The sequence below is a fragment of the Apis cerana genome, linkage group LG1, assembly GCF_029169275.1.
Source record: "Apis cerana isolate GH-2021 linkage group LG1, AcerK_1.0, whole genome shotgun sequence".
NCBI classification, from domain to species: Eukaryota; Metazoa; Arthropoda; class Insecta; order Hymenoptera; family Apidae; genus Apis; species Apis cerana.
This window is the reverse complement of record NC_083852.1, coordinates 14,485,124-14,507,714: the sequence shown is the minus strand read 5'-3', so window position 1 is coordinate 14,507,714 and position 22,591 is coordinate 14,485,124. Positions and strand designations below refer to the sequence as shown.

The 22,591-nt window shown below is 25.6% G+C and overlaps 2 protein-coding genes across 24 annotated transcripts; both read left to right on the top strand.

The window, feature by feature from the left end:
• Window positions 1-61: 61 nt before the first annotated feature.
• LOC108003593 (microtubule-associated serine/threonine-protein kinase 3) lies at window positions 62-10,871 on the top strand. 22 transcript variants are annotated; one of them, XM_062075789.1, is made up of 24 exons: window positions 62-199; window positions 790-929; window positions 1,328-1,556; window positions 1,662-1,878; window positions 1,950-2,029; window positions 2,157-2,259; window positions 3,097-3,178; window positions 3,540-3,642; window positions 3,712-3,935; window positions 4,135-4,210; window positions 4,329-4,559; window positions 4,623-4,854; window positions 4,929-5,263; window positions 5,364-5,536; window positions 5,625-5,695; window positions 5,772-5,999; window positions 6,127-6,354; window positions 6,428-6,950; window positions 7,145-7,326; window positions 7,408-7,628; window positions 7,705-8,037; window positions 8,378-8,443; window positions 8,687-9,176; window positions 9,715-10,871. In XM_062075789.1, the coding sequence occupies exons 4-24, from the start codon at window positions 1,701-1,703 to the stop codon at window positions 10,806-10,808; spliced, it is 5,253 nt and encodes a 1,750-aa protein (XP_061931773.1). In that variant the 5' UTR covers window positions 62-199; window positions 790-929; window positions 1,328-1,556; window positions 1,662-1,700; the 3' UTR covers window positions 10,809-10,871. The 22 variants fall into 22 exon arrangements, with proteins under 22 accessions (XP_061931773.1, XP_061931683.1, XP_061931743.1 ...); XM_062075699.1 differs by having other exon boundaries at window positions 6,428-6,980; window positions 7,145-7,332; XM_062075759.1 differs by having other exon boundaries at window positions 790-1,047; window positions 1,331-1,556; window positions 3,115-3,178; window positions 6,428-6,980.
• Window positions 10,872-15,010: 4,139 nt separating this feature from the next.
• On the top strand, window positions 15,011-22,571 carry LOC108003674 (prolyl 3-hydroxylase 2). Of its 2 annotated transcripts, XM_017066097.3 has the most exons (11): window positions 15,011-15,722; window positions 15,982-16,246; window positions 16,996-17,320; window positions 17,387-17,512; window positions 18,367-18,503; window positions 18,590-18,748; window positions 19,239-19,484; window positions 19,565-19,660; window positions 19,732-19,882; window positions 21,166-21,583; window positions 21,668-22,571. In XM_017066097.3, exons 1-11 carry the CDS (start codon window positions 15,412-15,414, stop codon window positions 21,738-21,740), a joined length of 2,307 nt encoding a protein of 768 aa, XP_016921586.1. In that variant the 5' UTR covers window positions 15,011-15,411; the 3' UTR covers window positions 21,741-22,571. The 2 variants fall into 2 exon arrangements, with proteins under 2 accessions (XP_016921586.1, XP_016921587.1); XM_017066098.3 differs by lacking the exon at window positions 21,668-22,571 and having other exon boundaries at window positions 19,732-19,956; window positions 21,166-21,306.
• The last annotated feature ends 20 nt before the right edge of the window (window positions 22,572-22,591 follow it).

Here is a 22,591-nt window from a genome sequence, read left to right as displayed (position 1 = left end):
ATAAGATATAACAAATAAAAAAAAATAAATATATTTGTATAATATTGAAATTTGATTATATCTAATTATATATATGTTTTAAAATATAAATTTAACAACTACGTAACATTGTTGACAGTTCATATTCGTACTGTTAAAAATGTCACAAGGTTACAATCGATTCTAGTTCAAAATCGATTAAGTAGTAAGATTAAATATAGTAAGTATATTGATAATCATATTAAATTTATCAATATATAAATTCATATATATTTTCAAATTAATTTTAAATTGAATATATAAATGCATTTATATTTAATAATTTGTAATATAATTTATAGACATAAAATATTTCAAACTACTTATAAAAATTTAAAAAATACAATAACATTCATAAGAATTTTATATTTATGTCTTTAAATTTTATATGATTCATTAAAATTAATATATTAGTTATAAAATATTAATTATCTAAAAATTTATTTATATGTTAATATATCTTAATGTTTAAACAAAATAAATTATTATTAACTATTCGTAATTATTAATTTTGGATATCAATTCAGAAAATGAAAAATTTAAAAATTTAAGAAATCAAAAAAAGAATTGAATTGAAAAAAAAGCATTTACAATTTTTTTCTGATTTTTTTCGAAAATCAACTGAATGAAGAAAAGTTTTCATTCACAAATTAAAAAAATTTAATTGAGTATTGAATATAAAAATAAGGAAATTTCTATGAACACTAATATATTTAATACATCAGAAAGCATTCATATTTCGCTATAAAGAGTATGATGTTGATTTTACAGTGCAACTTGTGGCCAAGGATACGTGTATTTGTGCGCGTTTTCATGCATCAGTGTTGCGCGTGCGTCCATGTATAAATGCACATGCGTATACGTGAGAATGTGCATGTGTGTACATCCATCATGAGTCAGAACCCATGTCGGTCTGTATTTCGTAATTAATTTTTATAGTGACGAGAAAAATGCGACTCTAGACTCAGGACTACAACACCTGCTTACTCCCGGGCCGCTTGTCCTCAGAGGACATGCCCGTTGTGCCCGGTAAATCGCGTATCTTTTATCTTCCTCCTGCTATGTTCATATCCATTATGTGTGCTTAGTGTTGTGTATTTTCTTCTCTTGTTTCTCTCGTTGAACCTCTTATATCCCGCTTCTGTTCTTTCGTTGGACTCTTGTTTCTCACTCTTTCGTCTACAGGTATATACATCTTATTTAAAACGGGTCCCTGCTTCGATTCTTCGAATTGCCTACAGTTTCCTTTTCAATCGACCAGAGTATAATTTATTTCCTGTTTTTTTATATGTTATGAATTTTCATACAGCAGCAACATAAGAAAGGGTTGTATGTGAGACGGCATTTTAAGCTATCAAAAGTGTAGGCATACACAAATGTTTCTCCAACTCGTGCATTCGACCGATTTTAAACTGTCAGTCTCGACGTCGATCGAACTTTTATAAGAAAGAATGGATTGTGAATTTTCTGATAATCTCGTTTATCAGACTTATTTCTTACTTTGTTTTCTTTCCTGTGAATAAAACAGATTAAGTCAGGTATATATTTATTATTTACATTCATAATATTTTTTTTTATTTAATTTTTTAATGTCAACATTTCTTTCAAAAATAAAAATGATTAAACAATTTATTTAATTTTAGGTAATATAAATAATTGAAGGCAAAAACAATAAGACAAATATGGATCAGAATAGAAATAGACCTAGTAGACCTCGTCTTCGGTCTCATGGCAATTCAGCCAGAGTACTCGTATTTGATCAAGCTGAAAGTGAAGAATCTGCTTGTAGTACTGAAGCAGAAATACAAAAACATCCAATTCCATCTAAAGTGGAGAGTAAGGAAGCTCCAGTGCGACCTGGTTAATAAAATTTAATTTTATTTCATTTATCCATTTATCTTTCATAATTATTAATCATTTAATATTTTTAGTCAGTGGAGAATTATCAAATCTAGTTCGAATGAGGAATTCTGCAATTGGAAAATCTGCACCTTCTTTATCAGTTCATATGGTTAATAATATTCTATGTTTAAAATGTCAAAATATTAATATATAATATATATATTATAATAAATAATAATAATATTACTAACTAAAACTATAATGATTGACAATCATATTAACATTGTTTCTTTTAGCGTGATTTTAACATTCCTCGACGTACTGCTAAAGCAGCTCATCGTAAATCTTTTATTGCAACAACGTCTCCAACTTTACCACGTTGTCATTCACCACTATCAGGTATATAATTATAAATGTTTTTAATTTATTATATTTATATTATATTATATTATATATATATATATTATATATATATTATATTATATTTGTTTATATATAATATTATATATAACGTTTTTATAATAACATTTTATATGTTGTTAATATATAACATATTTATGAGTGCTATATATTTTATAAAAATATTTTATAAGTACAATTTTGGCACAGTTTTGCCCAATATTTTTAAGTATATATATATGTGAATTTTTACATATATATAGATATTTAATATATTAATATATTTAAGACATTTTTGAAGAATTTTAATAATCAAAACAAATATAAAAATTGATATAATAAAATGTTAATTAAGATTATTAAATTATTAATTATTAATTTATTTATTATTATAAATGAAATAAAGCAGAAATAGAATGTAAGAGCAATATAATGGAGACAGAACAGTTTCATTCTATTTTCGTCTCACTCTGTGTAATGAAAATTTTAATTACTTATCTTAATAAATAAGTCTCTATAACGAATATTTTTATATATGAACTTTTGTGTTTTGGGTTATAAAATTGATCAATCAAAGAATCCTATATAGTATTCTATAAATTAGATAAATATATATTGAATAATAATTAAATGTCCATATTTAAATTATCATAATATAATTATAGCAATTTACAATTTATGCAGTTAATTTTAGAAATTTTTATCTTTAAACTTTTTTAAAATTATTTTTTAATTTATTGAAGATAATTATAAAAATATATATTCTATATTTTTATATAATTTTATATAACTTATTATAAAAAACTAATTTTTTTTACTGCTTATTTCCTTATATAGCATTTGTCCCGATTGTAGGCAGTCCCTTAGAAAGTCCTAGGATGTCATCAAGTCCACATTTTGCTTTTGCTCCAATTAAAAGGTATTTCTATTTCATATCTAATCTTATTCTTAGTCTATTTAAACTTGACTTGTTTATTTATATAAGTAGTTTATTTATATAGGTAGATTTCTATTATAAGTATTGTATTTTTAATACATTATTAATAGTAAAAAAAGCAAATGTTGCTATCGAAAGGCTGTAATAAAATTCATAAAAAACGAAGAATATGGATGTAAGATTTTATCATAAAGTATTTGCCTTATATATATATATATTTATAATAGAAAAACTAACTTTCACAATATATATTACAATCAATAATTCTAAATTTTAATAATTTTATTTTTTCATACTAAAACATATATAAAACATTTTTATACTAAAACATATATATATTTAGAATTGGTGGAGGTACTACAGGAACTGGAGATGGAAGAAGATGGTCAGTTGCTAGTTTACCATCTAGTGGTTACGGTACAACACCAGGCTCTAGTAATGTTTCGGTTAGTTATTTTGTTAAAAAATGAAAACATTGATAATGATTTAAAAAATTTATAAGTTTATTTATTTAGTCACAGTACTCAAGTCAAGAACGTTTGCATCAACTTCCAAATGTTCCCACTAAGGATGAATTACGTATGCTTTCTTGCCATTTTTCTAAACCTGGTACACCTTGTTCTTCACATCCAGGTTTTCCAGGTTCTAGTATTTCGAGTATTCCAGGCAGTGTATCTCTTAGCCTTGATGAAGAAGGCCGTAGATCACCATTACATAGACCTCGTTCGCGAAGTTTAAGGTAAATAATATAATAAAATATATATAGTAAAGTATTGTAATTTACTATATATTATATTATTATATTATTATATTATTCATATTATATTATTCATATAATATATTCATCATATTCATCATTTTATTTTTTTTTAATCTCTTGAAAAATATAACATATTTATAATATTTTTGTTCAATTGTATGTTTTATTTCAATTTTAGCAGTCCAAGTCGTTCTCCTGTATTAGATAGTGAAATTGTTATGATGAATACTCTTTATAAAGAAAGATTTCCCAAGGTAAAATTTCAATTATTAAAACTTCAAATATATATATATATATAAACATTTTGTAATTTTATATAATGTAACAACAATTTTATACAACAATTTTGTTATTTAAAAATTATTTGATTAGGCTACGCAACAAATGGAGGAACGTTTAACTAATTTTATCAATGAAAACAAAGAACTAGATGAATATGAAGTAATGGCAAATATGACCCAAGATTCTCTTCCAATTTTAAGATTTGTACATCATCAAGTAATTGAAATGGCGAGAGATTGTTTGCAAAAATCTCAAGAAAAATTAATTACAACTAGATATTTTTATGAAATGAGTGAAAATTTGGAACATTTATTAATGGAGGTAATTTCATAAAAATTTATATGATATAAATAAATAAATAATAATAAATATCTCTATTTTTAGACAAAAGATAAATCACTTGAAGCAGCAACAAGATTAACAGGACTTATTAAAAAATTATTATTGGTAATATCGCGTCCAGCTCGTTTATTGGAATGTTTAGAATTCGATCCTGAAGAATTTTATCATTTACTCGAACAAGCTGAAGGCCAAGCAAAAATTAATGCAGGAATAAAAACAGATATACCACAATATATTATTAACAAACTTTCTCTTAATAGAGATCCAATATCAGGTAACATTTAATTTATTATTTCTTTTTTTTTTTCAATAATAATTAGTAAAATTAAATATATCTTTATATTTTAGAATTGCAAGAAGATTTAAACAAATTAGAAGATTCAGCTAGTTCGAGCGATAGTAATTTACAAATTGCTTCGAGTCCAAATAAAGATGATGATAAATCTCAACGTATTCCATGTGAAAGTGATTATGAAGTTTTAAAACTTATTAGTAATGGCGCATATGGCGCAGTATATCTGGTTAAAGAAAAAACTACACGTCAAAGATTTGCCATGAAAAAAATTAATAAAAACAATTTGATGCTAAGAAATCAAGTAGAACAAGTCTTCGCTGAAAGAGATATAATGAGTTTTACAGATAATCCATTTGTTGTTTCTATGTACTGTAGCTTTGAAACAAAAGTATGTATACATTATTTTGAATTTTAAAAAATATAAATATATAAATAATATAATATCAACTTAATTATATAATTGTATTAATTATTATTTAATTATATAGAAACACTTGTGCTTAGTAATGGAATATGTAGAAGGCGGAGATTGTGCAAATCTATTAAAAAATATTGGTCCACTGCCACCGGACATGGCAAGATTTTATTTCGCGGAAACTGTCTTAGCTGTTGAATATTTACATAGTTATGGTATTGTTCATCGAGATTTAAAACCTGACAAGTATGTAAAAAAAATTTTTTTCTTTATTTTTTATTCATATTTTATTATATCAATATTTTATTCGTTGTTTTTTTTTTTTTTTTTTTAGTTTACTTATTACTGCCCTTGGTCACATTAAACTTACTGATTTTGGTCTCAGTAAAATGGGTCTTATGTCTTGTAAGTGATGCAGAAAATCAATATTTTTGAAACATATAGCTTAACAATTATATAACAAAATATCTTATATTTTCAGTGGCAACAAATCTTTATGAGGGTTATATCGACAGAGATACGAGACAATTTTCGGATAAACAAGTATTTGGTACACCTGAATACATTGCTCCTGAGGTTATATTGCGTCAGGGATATGGTAAACCTGTTGATTGGTGGTCTATGGGAATTATATTGTATGAATTTTTAATTGGCTGTGTACCATTCTTTGGTGATACTCCGGAAGAATTATTTGCTCATACAGTTAATGGTAAATATTACTGAAAGAAATAAAAACTATAGAAATAAAAAATATATAAATATAAACTATATATATAAAAACTATTAGAAAATTAAAATTAAAATTATTAAAAAATATAAACAAAAAAATTATATAGATGATATCGAGTGGCCAGATGAGGATGATTGGCCTGTTCAACCAGAAGCTAAGGACATTATAACAGCACTATTACAACAAAGTCCTAGGGATCGTTTAGGCACTGGTGGATCTCATGAAGTAAAAGAACACTTATATTTTTATGGAGTAAATTGGAATAGTTTACTCAGACAAAAGGCTGAATTCGTGCCACAATTAGTCAATGACGAGGATACAAGTTATTTTGATAGTATGTATATTTATATACAGTATAATTTTTAATTTTTTTAATTAATATTGAAATATAAAAAAAAATATTCCAGCTCGTATGGATAGATATAATCATGATATAGGTGACGATACTGATGATACCGATGATTCTCCTTTGTTCGGATCATTCTCTTCGTACTCTCCACAATCACGGAAAATATCTCAAACCCGTCCACCTCAAATAAATCCCGAACAAACAGAGTTAGATATTTCTAAAAAACAATTATTCCGTACTGAACTTGAACGGACAGTCGCGCAATTGTCTTCTGGATCTAATAATTCAACCACGCCTCCATCAAAGTTAGCGGAATCGACTCTATCAGAAAAAAATCGATCTTCATCCATTAAAATTACAAACATTGAAACACCTCCAAAAGCGGACAAGTCAAATGCATCGTTTACGAGTCCTGCTACAGTAACCAGTGGCGAGTCTCAATTAACAATTATTAGGAATAATCAAATAGAAGGGACATCCATCAGTTTAAGCACACCTGATTCTTCACAAACAGAATCTGAGGACATCAGTCCCCAGATCCAGAGAAAGCGACATTTGCATTCCCGTGATAAGCTGCCCAGGTTCAGTATATGCATTGATGATGAACACATGTGAGTCATTCAAACATACATTTTCCCAAACATTATAATCGTTGTCACAAAACTAACTCCACTCCTTTAGAAATCAATGCCTTATCAATGCATATGAATCATTCATTTCTTTAATGCATGATTAAAATTAAATCCGTGAATATAATAAATAAATTTTATTTCAGGTTGGATTTAATTGCAAACAGAGATACAACTGAAGAAAGCAAACATAATTCTAGTACTGATTCTTTTGAATCATTTAGCGCCATACCAATTATACCATCCGTAAAACAAAAATCACGATCCGTGATAAAATCCGCATCTACTAGTGGATTATCATTAGTTATACCAACTAGTGATTTTTCTTGTACATGTTATTATAAATTAAATCATTACATATTACATTATAATGTTCATTTATAATTATTAAATCGAGCAATATTTCCAGATGATGCATCATTAAATACTCAACCAATCGAATCTCCCGGTGGATCATCCACTGCTTCTTCAAGAGATACGTCTCCTTGTCGCGAATTAAGTCCATTAGTAACTAGTTTGAAACCTCCAATTATTATTCGTAGAGGACCATGTGGATTTGGCTTCACTGTACATACGATTAGAGTTTATTATGGTGACAGTGATTTTTACACCATGCATCATCTAGTTATGGTATATTATGAATTATTATCAAAATATCAACATATCAACATCAATCCCAATTATATTTATTTCATACATTTTATAGGCTGTAGATCAATCTAGTCCAGCTTTTGAAGCTGGTTTAAGACCAGGTGATCTCATAACACATATAAATGGTGAACCAGTGCAGGGTTTATATCATATACAAGTTCTTCAGTTGATGTTAAGTGGTGGTGATCATGTAACATTGCGTAGTACACCATTAGAAAATACTAGTATCAAAACAGGAGGAAGGAAACGAGATCTGACTCAAAGTAAAATGGCTCGCAGAACATTACATAAACAGCGCAAATTGAAACGTGATCATTCAGATAAAAAACGAAAAACGTCCCTTTTTAAACGAATTAGCTCGAAACGAGCTAGCGTAGAGATGCAACAGGTATAAAAGTATATTTTTGATTTTTACTTTATAATTTTTTTTATTGAAAAATGTTTTAAAAATACATTATAATTTTCTTTAAATATCAATTATAAACATTTAAAAAAATGTTTTGAATTATGAATATATTATATTTTATATAATTTTTTTCTTTTTTTTTTCTTTTAAGATTTCTAATATTAGTACTACTATTATTATTTACTATTATTACTATTACTATTATATATTATATTACTACTACACTTATTACTGCTACTGATCGCGGCATAAATACTAAAGCACTGGCAATTTTAATGCAACACACGTTATTATGTTAAGTGTTATTTTTTTTTTATTGCAGCCATTAACTATCAGTTGTCCATTGTCAGCACCCATTCTATCCAGCGACAGCAAACCTCCACTTATGGTATGATTTTTCGTCACGTTTCGTGAATTGCTAGTTACATTTTAGTTGCTGTTTTTTTTTTATCAATACTTATTTGTCCAATATAATCCCGTGGCAGCTTTTAAATATGTGTTTTTCTTATTGTTCGTGACAATATCAAAATTCTACACGATACACCGATCACAAAAAATTTGAGCAAAAAACATTTGATGATTTGATTAATATATTTATCATTAAATAGAAATATTACACAATTTTTTTCAGATGGCTGCAGGAATTTGTTCACCATCAATGGTAACGCCTAGTCGATCGTTCCAATCATTTACACGTTCCCAAGAGACATCGCCATACTTTGCAACTTGTACGAAGTCCGTTTGCAGCCCTTCACCTCCAACAAATCGTGTTAGCTCGGATTCTTATCATTCTACGGGGAATTCAAGTCCTTGTTCCAGTCCAAATTCTTCCTCTCCTGGTTCTTCTACATCTACTGCAAATTTATCCACTATTGCCAATCAATCTCATTATCAGAGACCAAGTACACTTCACGGTTTGAAACACAAGTTGCATACAGCTGCAAAAAATATTCATTCGCCGAATCGCAGAAAATCAGTTGGACATATACCATTGTCTCCGTTAGCTAGAACTCCGAGTCCGTCGCCGCTTCCTGCTAGTCCTACCAGAAGTCCTAGTCCATTAGCATTCCCTACAGGACATCAGCCTGGTAGTTCTAATACTACACAATCTTATAGTCCAGGTACTTGTTAACAATAAAGTTAATGAATTTGAAATGATCTTATTTTGACATTTAAATAGTTGAATTTAATCTTTAATAATAAATAAGATGATTTTAATTTGACACATTGACTACTAATTACAAATTAATTTACAAATTGTTTATTTATAAGAGTTAATTACAATCTATTTCAATATTTGTCTCTTATGAATCTTTTTAATGATTGATATGATAATATTAGCATCAAAAAACTTATCAAAATTTAAAAATTTTATTACAAATTTTTAATACAAAACTAAAAAGTATAAATACATAAAAATAATCAAAAAAATTTAAAAAAAAGCTAAAACTATCAAAATTATTAAAATATCTATAAAATAAAATGATTCAGTTAATTTGATATTTTGATTCATTATAGTAATCAATGTGATTATGAATATTATGAATATAATGATTTTGAATATTAAAATGTCAAATAAAGTTCAATCAAACAAATATAGAATCTTTAAGTTATTGTATTTAGAATAAAATAAATGATAGATATATTCCTTACATTTAGGAGTTTGTTTATCAACACCAAACAATCAGAAAAAAAGTTATGGACGACCGAAATCAGCAGAACCTGGTTCTCCATTATTAAGAAGAGCACTTAGTCCAGACAGACTTCACCCCCGATCTGCAGAAAATAAAACATCAATTTCACCATTAGCAAACTCAGTGGTAAAAGTGACTCCTCGTACAACCATAGCTCAATCCTATTCAGAAACATCTGAAGAGTGCAATGACAGCTATAAAGAACCAAATGACTCAAAAGTGGAAAAGAAAGTATCAACAGAATCGAAATCAGATTATTCGAAAATATCTCATGGAATATCAATCAATTTGGGAAATGTGGGTATGTCTAATTCTTGTGGTAGTACACAGTTACCCAGAATAGCAGAGGAAAAAGATTCACCAACCGGTTCAAAGGCTGATGATTATTCAAAGGAAGTTTTATCTTTAGAGAAGGTTGATAAAAATAATACTTCTACAAATAAATTGACAGAATTAGAAAATATTACCGAGCGCAATGATCGTGTTGAATTGAAGAAGGAAAAAAAGAATTCATGCACAAAGAATTCAGAAGGTGCAACTATTAATAAAATTGACGAAAGGGTTCAATTGGATAATTCTTTTAACATACAAATGCGCTGTTCACAAAATCCATCTCACAAGCAATCTCAGAATGAAAAAAGCTCGCAAGCTTCATCGCAAAAAGCATTGCCACAAAACAATGAAAAAAATTCACAACCTTCATATCATAAAATATTACAAAGTAATGATAAGAATTCACAATTTTCTACTCAGAAATTTTCGCAAACCAACGAAAGAGGTATTTTGCAAACTGTACAACAGAAGTCTCAAAATAATGAGAAAGTATCACAGGTTGCATCTCAGAAACTGCTTCAAAACAATGAAAAAATAATTGTACCTCATAAAGTGATTGAGCAAAAAACAGCTAGTTCAAAAAATTCAGAAGCTAATTCAGAAGGGAAGAAAATATCAAAAAAGTACAAAATTGATGGCTCTGAAAGCACAAGTAATGTTTCATCTATACAACATTTGAATACATTTGAAGTTATGGGATCTGGAAAAGATAAGAAAAACAATTAAATAATTATTGTTAAAATGATCCTAATTTAAGGATGTAACAAGATAAATATTTGCGCGTAATCAGATGGTTTGTTTTTTTTTGAACTTGTCTCTCTTTTCAATCAAATTTTACAAAAAAACAAAATTGAATATCTAATGAATATATTGATGTGCATATTTTAACTTGAATAAGATTAGAAAGGTGGCAAATCAAAAAAAGTATACTAATTTAAAGTTTACAGCTTTAAAAAGAAGTGATTTCTACTTGAATTAAATAAATGTAGGCTTCCATTGAATAACATACCTGAACATGTAGCTTTAGCTGATATAGCAGTATACTGCATTACTCTATAATCGTATAATTTGTCATACAATCATTGAATATAAACTTAGAGATAAAAATAGAGGATAATTGCAATTACGTATTATTTCAACAGTTTCAAATGAATGCAGTCTGTTGAAATTACTATTGCTAATTCTCTGCGAGAAATTAAAAAAACAGGGACGAAAAAATTGGAGTAATTTACACTTCGGCTACAGTATTTAAACGATCTCATTTACATTTATGTCTAATTATTAACACACCATATATGAATCAACATATAGCAGTTAGCAAATCGCATACAGATAGCTTTCCAATACGTGTAATATTCGTGAAGTTAAAAAATAAATAAAAAATAGAAATAATATATATCGTATATATCCGTGTTCCAAGTTTAAACAAAAAAGTAAAAGTTTGTAATGATTTGTTTTTTTTAATATAAATATAATGATATGAATATAAAAATATATAAAAATATTATATTTTACATTATATAAAAATTGAATGTTTGAAAGAAAAAAGTAATTAGTTTTTATTTATAATAATTATAAAATATTTAAAAAATATTTTTCATGAAATTTTAAATTGTTAAATTATTACTTGCTTTGTATATATTATACACTTCATTTGATATTGATTTGACATGAAACAAATTTTTAAAAAAATTTTTTGAAATCGATCTATTATGCGAATATATACGGTATATATACGAATCATCGCCACAATAATTAGTGTACAAATCATTTCTGTTAATATAGTAATATTAACATTTCTCAGTTTGATTCGACTATATATGTACTGTGATGTATTTAATTGAAATTAATGCGAATTTTTTTGTGTGGTGCTAACATTTACTGCTCAGGGTATTCTTGCGCGTAAGAACTGGTGCTCTCAAATAAATTTAAAGTACCTAAATCATTCATTTATTTACAGAAAGTGATAAAAATAGAAACGGAATAAATAACAAAGAAAGAAAAATTAAAAAGCAAGATATAACGGAAACATATCGTATTGGAAGCATCTTGAAAATTTTTCAGCGATAAAAAAGAACAAGAATTACGAATGTTGTGGAAACCAAATTTGGTCCACTAAAACGCGTTATAATCATTTTTTAGTATTAGGTATTTGTTAATTTATTTTGTATATAAAAAAACTATAATATTAATTAATGGCAGAAGTATGCTTCAATCGCGAAAAAAAATAAGTAGTGAAACAGGCCGTAATTTTCGGTCTTCATATGTTGTTCACCATATTTCTCGACGCTTCTCTCACAATTCGCTTATTATACGAAAAAGGAAACATTGCCATAAAAAATAATATGATATACATATACATACATATAATACATGTATATCTCTGCCATACAAAGATAAATTTCGTTTCCATCGATTTTTAAATGTATTGATCATTATTGTATTAATGATAAGCCAAGCAATTGTAATATTACATCTTTTCTCTTTCTCTTTTTCAAGAGAATGAGAATAAGTTTGTATTTGGCGTTTATTAGCAACGAGGAAAGTGGAATAACTTAGGCGCGCGATATCAATCATTAAGAGTGAAATATGAACTCATATTGCGTTATATATTGTACGCCGTTTTAAATATAAGAATAGACGATAAGAGAAACTGGCTTTTTTTTAGAGAATTAATCAGTATCGTGAGATATGGTTACAAATATCATAATCATCTTTATCCCTGTCCGAAGGATTTCTTTAATGCGGACAAATACTCGTGATAAATTTTAAGCGAAATTATTGTTATATTGTTTATCTTATATATTAATTTATTTCATATATCAAAAATAATTTGACTATATTCAATTTTTTTATTTGTTTATAAAATAGTTTCTCAAATAGGTGAAGTGTCACAATTAATCTTAAAACTTAATAAGAAGCTCGTGGGTCGATTATTCGACGATTGCATGATATTCTATGTTATTAAGACTTTTTTAGACAGCCACTATTGCGTCTCTCTTATCTGTCCGCATACTCTTTTCTATGCTTAGCATATGTATGATTGATATATGATCGATGTTATAGTGTTGATGTTGTCTTATAGTTAAGAGTCAGTAGTTGTATTGCGTTTCCCGAGGATTTCGAGGCAGCTTGCGCGTTTTTTCGAATCCGACGAATTCACTGCTCGATGAGGCTAATGGAATTAATGCAAAAATAAGAAAATTAAGAAATTAAAAAATATAAATTTATAATGATCGTGAACAAAAAAAGTCCAGGGAAACGTGAAATGTTTTTCTGCGGGCATCTCATATGATAAATTTAAATTTTTTTAAAAATGAAAAAAGAGAAAGGATATATTCGATGTGAATTTTAAAATTAAAAAAAAATTCGAAGAAACAAATAAACAATCGTCCCGAAAGATTTCAATGGTCGCATATTACTAATCAATCATAGTAGATGTATAATATATAATGAAATTAAGAAGAATTTTGTAGAAGCGTAAAAAAATCACGATCATTGTTATTTTCGCTTTATAGATCATTTTCATTCTCATTTTGCACTTAGATGTGTAAGTAATGTTAATTAACGATATAGGATGGAGAGCAAAAAAAACCCAGTTCTTAATTATAAGAACTGATCATAGATATGAGCTAAATATTCAAAAGTTACAATAACGATTCGAATCGAAATCATATCGAATAAATTATTCATAAATACGTGAATTCTATTTGAATTATCACAAAACAAGAAAGAGAAATTTTTAATATATACTTCAAGGTAATCGATATTTTGATTGTTAAACATTTTTTCGTTACATTCTCATAGTTTATAATTACTGTATAAAATTCATGAATTTGTTAAAAATTATTTTATAAGATGAAAAGCAAGATTCTTTGTTGAGGCCAAATAATATTTTTGAAACTAAATCATTTAAAATTTTCAATTCGTTAACAAAAAAACATGAAAAATTCAAAAAAATTTTGAAAACATCATTTTGTTCCACACATTTCTCTTTCTTGTTTTGCAAAAACAATCGAAAAATTAACAATAAGGAATAACAATAAAACGGCACTGCATATTAATTGAAAATATTTTACTTCAATCATAGGTAATCAAATTGTAGAAAAAAATGTAGGAAACAGCATTTTGCAATTAATATTTGAGCTTTTTTTTAATTTACTTTTTTTCTTCGCTCCTTTCTAAGATCTTCAATGAACATTGTTGTTATTTTTCTTTCTTTGTGATAAGCAAACGGATATTCTCCATGAGAATTTTCTTGAATCTTTATTAGTGAATTTAATGAACGTTTGATAATTATATTACATTCTCTCCACGTGAAATATAGTTTCGTTTTCTTATTATTCGACATTTCGTTATTTGTCCTTTCAGTTCCATTCATATCGTAGCATCGATGCCAACGTGATCGATATCGATGTTTGAATGAAAAGAAAAATAAAAATTGGAGCAGGTCAACGGTGAATGTACTTGGGAGACATTTTTCAGAATCATTCTTTTACATTAGTATTTTTTAAGCGTGACATTAAGTATAATTTTCATAATATTTAAAACGATTCGCTTTCTTTCAATTTAATAAATCAAGTTAACAATTCAAAGAAATTAAGTAATTTTTTTTTGAAACATAATAGTAAAACGTATAATTTATTTAGCAATATAAAAATTGATCTATATCATATTTAAAAATATATTGTTTAATATTCATTTTAATTAATACATTTTTAAAAAAAATTTAAATTTAAATAAAAAACGATTATATGAAAATTTTTGTAAAACATTTGTTTTCTTGTTAATCATATGTTTAAATATTATATTAATATTAAGATTAACTCGGAAAATTTAATTATTCAAATTTATGAGACATAATTATGTCATTTATAAAATATGATTCATTATTTTGATAATAAAATATTCGTCTTTTTTGATTCTTAGATCAAAACTCTTTATGATACATTATTATTTAGAAATTGAAAGAAAAGATTAGATTCTGCAGCGCATCATTGAAAATATTAATGAATGAAGCTATTTATTTCTAAAAATATATTGATCATACTAAATCCATTACAATTTCATCTTTTCTGTTTTTTTTAATGAAAAATTAAAATTTTATAAAATTCAAAAATTTTTTATAAAGCTAAGAATCTAAATTTTCTATTAATTAAAATAAATTTGAAAATTTTATTCTTTTCTTTTATATTTCTAAAAAAATATATCGATCTTTAATGGGTCGAGGATCCATGATTATGATACAGCACTGTAGCCACATTTGGTGACTGGTGAAGGAGCAATTGGAGAGAGGGGGGGATAGGTGATTACGTACGCCATACGTCTCATGTGTGGATCAACATCTCTCAGAGTTACAGCTACAGTTCTCCTTGAAGATCTTCAGTATGAATCGAGACGGTTGAATAGTACAATGATGCTTATCGTACTCTTGTTCTTCTGTGGCACGATCATTGCCAGTAATGATACTCTATACAACATAATCCCAAGTGACGAGCGCATAGATTTAAAAGAGCAGAGTAAAGAGGATAGATATCCACAGAATAGAACTCTGAATGAGCTCTTCATGGATGCTGTTCATGCTTATCTCGAGGAAGACTGGGACTACTGTATTGAAAACTTCAACGCAGTTTCTCATGGGTAAATCTGAAATTAAAATTATAAATTACAAAAAAAAAACAAAAACTGACATAAATAAAAATAGTATATTAAAAATTAAAAAAAAAAAACTAATTTGTAAAAAATATTTGATACATAACATATATACATAACAAATTAATTCTATATATGTTTATAACAATTTATATTAAAGAAAAATAGGAGATTCAATAATTTAAAAAAATGATAAAATAGAAAGTGCCTTATTACATTACTTTTCTTTATATTTAATATTTTTCAGATATAAAGTTTATAAGCGAATGATAATAAACTGTAGGAAAAAATGCCGTATATATGCTGCCGGTACGGCACCAATTTTCCCAGAAAACATTGAAGATTTGCATTTTTATGAAAAAAAAGTGAGAGAGACACTCTGTCTTTTAACGTGCAATCAGGAATATCGTGAAATCGCCGGTTCAAAGGCGCTCAAAATGTTGTCACGTGATATTGAACAAAAATTAGTGGAACGTCGTGTTTATGAATACTTGCATAATTGTTATTATCAGGTAAATATAAAAAGAAAATTATTATGATTAATAATTTTTTTTTCTCAATTGAAATAAAAAATTAATAATTTTGTAAATATTAGTAAAAAACTAAAGTAAAGAACTAGTTCTCTTAAACTGAAAACCAAAAATGAATGTATTTAATAAATAAAGCGATAAAAAAATAATATATTTTCTATATAATATAAATATTTATTATATAAATACATATTATATGAATATGTATTATATGAATATGAATATATTTTATTATTATTTTATTTAATTTATTATAACTTCAATATTTTAAATTTATTAAAGATCTGATGCTTAGATTTTTTTTAACTATTTCATAAATGATTTTGCGATTTCTAGTAAGAGTGTTTATGCAATCGTAGCTTTGCAAAAGCCCCAGTAAGTTTTTAGTAAATAATGAGTTTAACGATCCGAATGACAAGTCCGGTTATAAAGACCAACCTACGTAATTGGTATGCCTATGTATCGGTACTTAGTATTAGACTACATTGTACGCGTCACGTTCTACCCATAAAATTTCCCTTGAAGTAATCAAGTCTCATGATTGTGTGAAATATAATGCCAATAGGTTTTCATTCTTCTCTAATAAATAATAATTAACTTCTCTATTTCAATGCTAATTTTCTAACATAAAATTTTATATATACTTTATTATTTTTTAGTCATATATTTTAATTTTCATTTTCATTTTTTACTTTCATTTTTTTTTTTTTCATTGATATTTTCTTTCACAGAAAAATCGATATCAAGATGCTGCCAATGCGTTGTTTACTTTCTTAGTTGTTCATCCAGATAACGAGATAAACATGAACATTTTTAAACGTTATTTAACACTACCAGGGGTGCAGACAGAAAATGTAGTAAATTTAGAAACACCATTTTATGTCAATATTTACTTTAAAGGAGTCTCAGCTTATGAGAACGAAGATTACGCAAAAGCTATCAGTTTGTTCGAAACATCGTTACAATTGTACTTAGAAGAAGAAGAAGAATGCAGATTTTATTGCGAAGGTCCTTTTGATCAAGGCTGGCATCCGGAATTTACTTCCTCAATCGCTAGTGAGTTGATCTAAAAAGGAAAGGAAATTATTATGATCTTCTAAAAATATTCTTTTTATCTTTCAGATCATTTTGCGTATTGTTTGAAATGCAAACGAGCTTGTTCACGTATGTTAAACAATGTAAATGGCGATTACCGCAGAGACATGCTCAGGAGTCACTATGATTATTTACAATTCTCTTATTATAAATGTGAGTATATTCATTTATAAAAATATATAAAATAAATTTTGAAAATTGAGAAGTTAAGAAGAAAAAAATGTAGTTTGAGCTATGATTGCGTATATACAATATTTACGTGTATAAGATATTAGTATATTAAAATCGATTCTTTAAGATAAAAAAAAATTGGTATAAAATATCAATTGAGACTTATTTATTAAATTATAAGCAATTTAAATTTACATTAAATGAACCAAGACGAAAATAGAATGATGATGTAACGAAAAGCCAATTCGTTCTATTTATGTCTTTCTTCATCTAATATAAATTAAAATTTCTTATAAGTTAATAAATATTAATCTAATAAGTTAATAAATATTATATTTTTTCTATTTAAAATATATATATATAGTTTTGAATTAAATAAAAACAAATAATAATAGATAAAGTTATCATTTTATTGCTGATATAACGTTGCACTGATTAAACATTATATATTTATTATTTTTACAAATTATATATAAAGCAATTTTATGAAACAGGATAATTTGATAAACTATAAAGATAATTTCATATAAATAAAAAGATTTTAATGCAAAATTTAATTTTAAAAATTTAAAATTATAGTACAATGAATTAAATTCTTCAGGAAGTTCTTAGTCATATCTTAAAAAAGATTTAATTGGATTAATCTTGTCTAAGTAGTCAGCTCGTATCATTTTAATAATCAGCGAAAATTGTTCCGACTTGTTGCTTAATCTAGTTTTTTGTCGCTGATCTAATCTCTTTCGTTTAACCATTTTATTTCTTATTATGAATAATCTTGTAAAATATTGCATTAGTTACGATATCTTAGAAACAAGTACTATCACATATTTTTATAGTGGGAAAATTGAAGGCAGCTTGCGCCGCAGTAGAAAGTTTTTTACTTTTCGATCCTGTAGACACAAGAATGCTAGAAAACAGAAAATACTATAGTATTCAGCCAAAAGTAAAGGAAGATTATTTTTCTCCTAGACAGGTAATTGTTTTTATTATTAAAATATAAAAATATAAAATAATATTATTCTAATATAAAATTAAAAAAAATATGATTGATTTTTTTAGGAAATCATTATTTACCTAAAAAGACAAGAATATGAATTAAGTGTCTTGCATTATATTTCTAACGAATTTTTAACTATAGATAAAAAATTCAAAAAAAATAAAAAAAAGAAGAAGCAGGAAAAAGAAATAAACAATACTAAAGCAAAAAAATTAAAAAAGGTAAAAAAATAAGATATAAAAAAATCTGTAAAAAAATATTTGAAATATTTGTAAGCTGAGTGAAATATTTATGAATTTTGTTTAATAATGCATATAGTAAAATACATAAATGAGTTAATTATATCAATAATTATATAATCAAAAACTTTATACATTTTTTTTTTCTAATTTTTGTAAAAAAAAAAATAATAAAATATTCGCAAGTAGAAATATTTTTTGTATCAAATAACTATTTTATATCTATATTTAAATTATTTAAATTATTTTTATTTCTATTATTATTATTATTATATCTATAATAATTATTTCTATTAAGCGTCGTGCTATTCCATCTCTCGTTGAAGCGCCTGAATAATGCAACCCAAATACATGGATGCAAGCTATCATTCATTTAATTTTTTATAAAATTTGCAGTTTTTATTAACTTTTATTAATTTTTCATTAACTTCTAAGAATTGTTATTGTTATTTTTAAAGAAATCTGTTTACAGAAATCAGATGTTGAAGTAGTACGACACCCATCACCAGGCCATTCGTTTTCTTACACGAAATTGTTGAATAATCTTTCTATGAAACGAATTAAGGATCACGAAATATTCAATATTCAAAAGCAACGTAGAATTAAAAATGATATTAATACAATAGCAAAAGAGCAAGATCTTGGTGGAATAAATCGCTATGTAACTGATGGCTTTCTTAATTCTATCGAATGTGAATCTTTAATGCAATTTGCCTCTGTATGAATCATTCTAAAGTTTTGTCTTTTAAAATCTACATTTTTATCAATAATTATTTTAATTAATTTACATATATACAGATAACCACTATAGAAGGAGATGGTTATACTGAAAATAAAAGTCCACATTCAAAATACGAAAAATTTGAAGGAATAACTATAGGAAGAGTTGCCTTGGTAAAATATTCTTATTTTAAATTATATTATAACACGATGATAATTTATATTAATGACAATGATGATTCTAGATGGTTTATATCGGGAAAATAGAACCAGAATGGTTAGAATTACTTTTAGAAAAGACCGAACAAGTCCGGGACAATGTGGATAGGTATTTCGGACTAGATCGACACCTATATTTCACCTACACTCATTTGGTCTGCCGTACGGCTCTACCTGGTAATTTTCATCTGATGCATCATCGTGCTTCTGGTTCCTTTTGCAGCTGAAATCGCGTTGCACCGATTCTCTTGGTACGATTCGTGGATAACGGTGATCAGTCAAAGTACAACTAAATAATCATTTCCTAATTTAAAACAGAAGACGAATGATTCTGAGTAATTACGTAGAAAAAAGATCCATCTTTCTAATATCAATAATCTTGAAATATGTTATCAGTTAACATTTTAAATTCTGATTATTTTTCGATTTTTTAGTTTCTGAAATATTTACAAAAATGTTTTTTTAATATCATATCGCATTTTTAAGATTTGATATAGATTTGGAATCTATTTGAAATAAGGATTTTAATTAAGTTGTACAATAAATAGAAAAGATAATTATAATTCCTATTATCTTTAATATTTGTTTATATCTCTTTTTCTATTTTTTATACTATTATAAATACAATTTTTAATATTTGAAATCGGTATTAATATAGATAATAATTATATTTAAAAATATATTTTAATCAATATCAATTAAATAGTACAAAAATCCAAAAATATCAATCTCAAAAATATTCAGTATTTCTAAAAATATCTAGGATTCTATAAATTCTTTTATAATAATCTCAATTATTCTTGCGAATTCCATTATCGAAATTTCGAGAATCTTTCCAAAAAGAAAAAATTTATATTTAAGTTAATTGTAATATTTCAGATTTTTGTAAATTATTTCATTTTAAGTAAAAATTCTGTTTTTTTTTTATAAATTAATTTTAGATTAAATTAAATAAAAATAGCATCTATTTAAAACTTAAAATTTAAACTAGAAATAACTATATAATGTTATAAACTATAATATAAGTTGTTAAAAAGATATATATATATATATATATATAATATAAATATTATTAATTACTTTTTTTTTTTTAATAACTTTCTAAAGATTAAATGGATAAGATATATTGAGTCAAAGTATTGAAGATCTTTTAAATTATCTAATTATTTACAATATATTATTTACGGTATTAAAAATATTTTTGATATTTTAAAAATTAAAATCGAACAATAATTATATATTTAGGAAAAAATTGTTCAAAATATTGATTTTAGTAATATATTTTAAAATTATTGAAATCGAAAAGATGAATACTTTTCTATAAAATTATTTAATTTTGCTTTAACTTTAATATCTTTATCAAAATGTTTTTCTTTAACTTAAAAAAAGGGGAAAAAACATTAAAAGATGAATAAATGTTCTAAAATAAAATAGTAAATTTCTTTTTATTCTTTTTTCAGACTCGCCAATAGATCGAGATGACTTGAGTCATCAAGTTCACGCCGACAATTGTCTTTTGAATAGTAATGATACTTGTCTTCGTGAAAGTCCAGCTTATATTTGGAGAGATTATTCTGCAATTTTATATCTAAATGATGATTTCCAAGGTGGAGAATTTTTTTTTGCTAAAGATCGCACTATTCGTGCAATGGATAACATAGTTTCGCCACGTTGTGGACGAATGGTGGCATTTTCTGCCGGTGAAGAGAATCTTCATGGGGTTCGTGCCATTTCACGAGGTAAAAGATGTGCTTTGGCATTATGGTTCACTCAAAATAAGATATACTTGGAATATGAAAGGATATTAGCTTTGGCAATTTTAAAAAGAGTTAAACAAATTGGTCCTTTTAAAGAAAAAAACATTCAAATACCTCTAAAGTAAGTAATATTGAAATGTATTAAATGTTTTTAATATCAAATTGATTAGATTTTTAAAATTTATAATAAAAATATGTTTTTCAGATATGAAGATATACTCGTTAAATATGTTCATAATGATGAATTATTAAAATATTTTTTAAAAAATTTTCGATAAAAGAAGTACAGTTAAATAGTTGGATGGTAGCTACAATATTTTATTATAATTTTTAGAAGTTTTTTTATGAAAAAATAACAATTTAAAGAATAATATATTTTTATGCCTGATATTTAAATTAGGGACCTGAAAAAATGTATTGTTAATAATTAATGCATTCGTTATCACTGTAAAAAAATATTTTGATTATATTAATTTTACACAATATTAAAAAAATGAAAAAAAATTAAGAATATAATGAGTAAATATAATCATGCATAATTATCTGAATACAAAAAATTTGTTATAAATATTAATAAATAGTATTCAATATAAAAGAATTGAGATATGATATCATATACAGAAAGTTAATATATTTATGGGATATTTTTGGACATCGTTTATTTTAAAGATAAAATAAACATAATTATTCATTAAATTATAAGTAATTTACATTTATGTTAGATGAAACTGAACACAGATGAAATGTATCGAAGATAAAGTCGTCTTTATTTTATATTTCTGAATACTAACTTTTATGTTTATTTTGATTTCTAAAATCGATCTTTCATAAATATCCCATTATATATTAATTGTATATGTATATATGATGTGTGGTAGCGAAGGTATTAATAAACATGATAATGAACATTGATAAATATACATATATCGAACTGTAAATTCAATTTTTCTGTACTTATAACAGACATCGCATTATTATAATTATTTATCTTATATAAATTATAAACAATTAATTTTTGTAAAATTAACTGCTTCAAACAAGTATGTTTGCTTATATAAATTTACTGTAGATTATTTTTATATTATATATATTATATAAAATATATAAAATATGTGTATTTTTTTACTAG

Coding starts and splice junctions, on each gene's coding strand:
- LOC108003593 (XM_062075699.1), top strand. CDS start 1,701: ATGGATCAGAATAGAAATAGACCTAGTAGACCTCGTCTTCGGTCTCAT. Junction 2,030..2,156: donor CTTCTTTATCAGTTCATATG/GTTAATAATATT, acceptor TGTTTCTTTTAG/CGTGATTTTAACATTCCTCG. Junction 8,444..8,686: donor ACAGCAAACCTCCACTTATG/GTATGATTTTTC, acceptor AATTTTTTTCAG/ATGGCTGCAGGAATTTGTTC.
- LOC108003674 (XM_017066097.3), top strand. CDS start 15,412: ATGTGTGGATCAACATCTCTCAGAGTTACAGCTACAGTTCTCCTTGAA. Junction 17,513..18,366: donor ACAATTCTCTTATTATAAAT/GTGAGTATATTC, acceptor ATATTTTTATAG/TGGGAAAATTGAAGGCAGCT. Junction 18,504..18,589: donor ATTATTTTTCTCCTAGACAG/GTAATTGTTTTT, acceptor TGATTTTTTTAG/GAAATCATTATTTACCTAAA.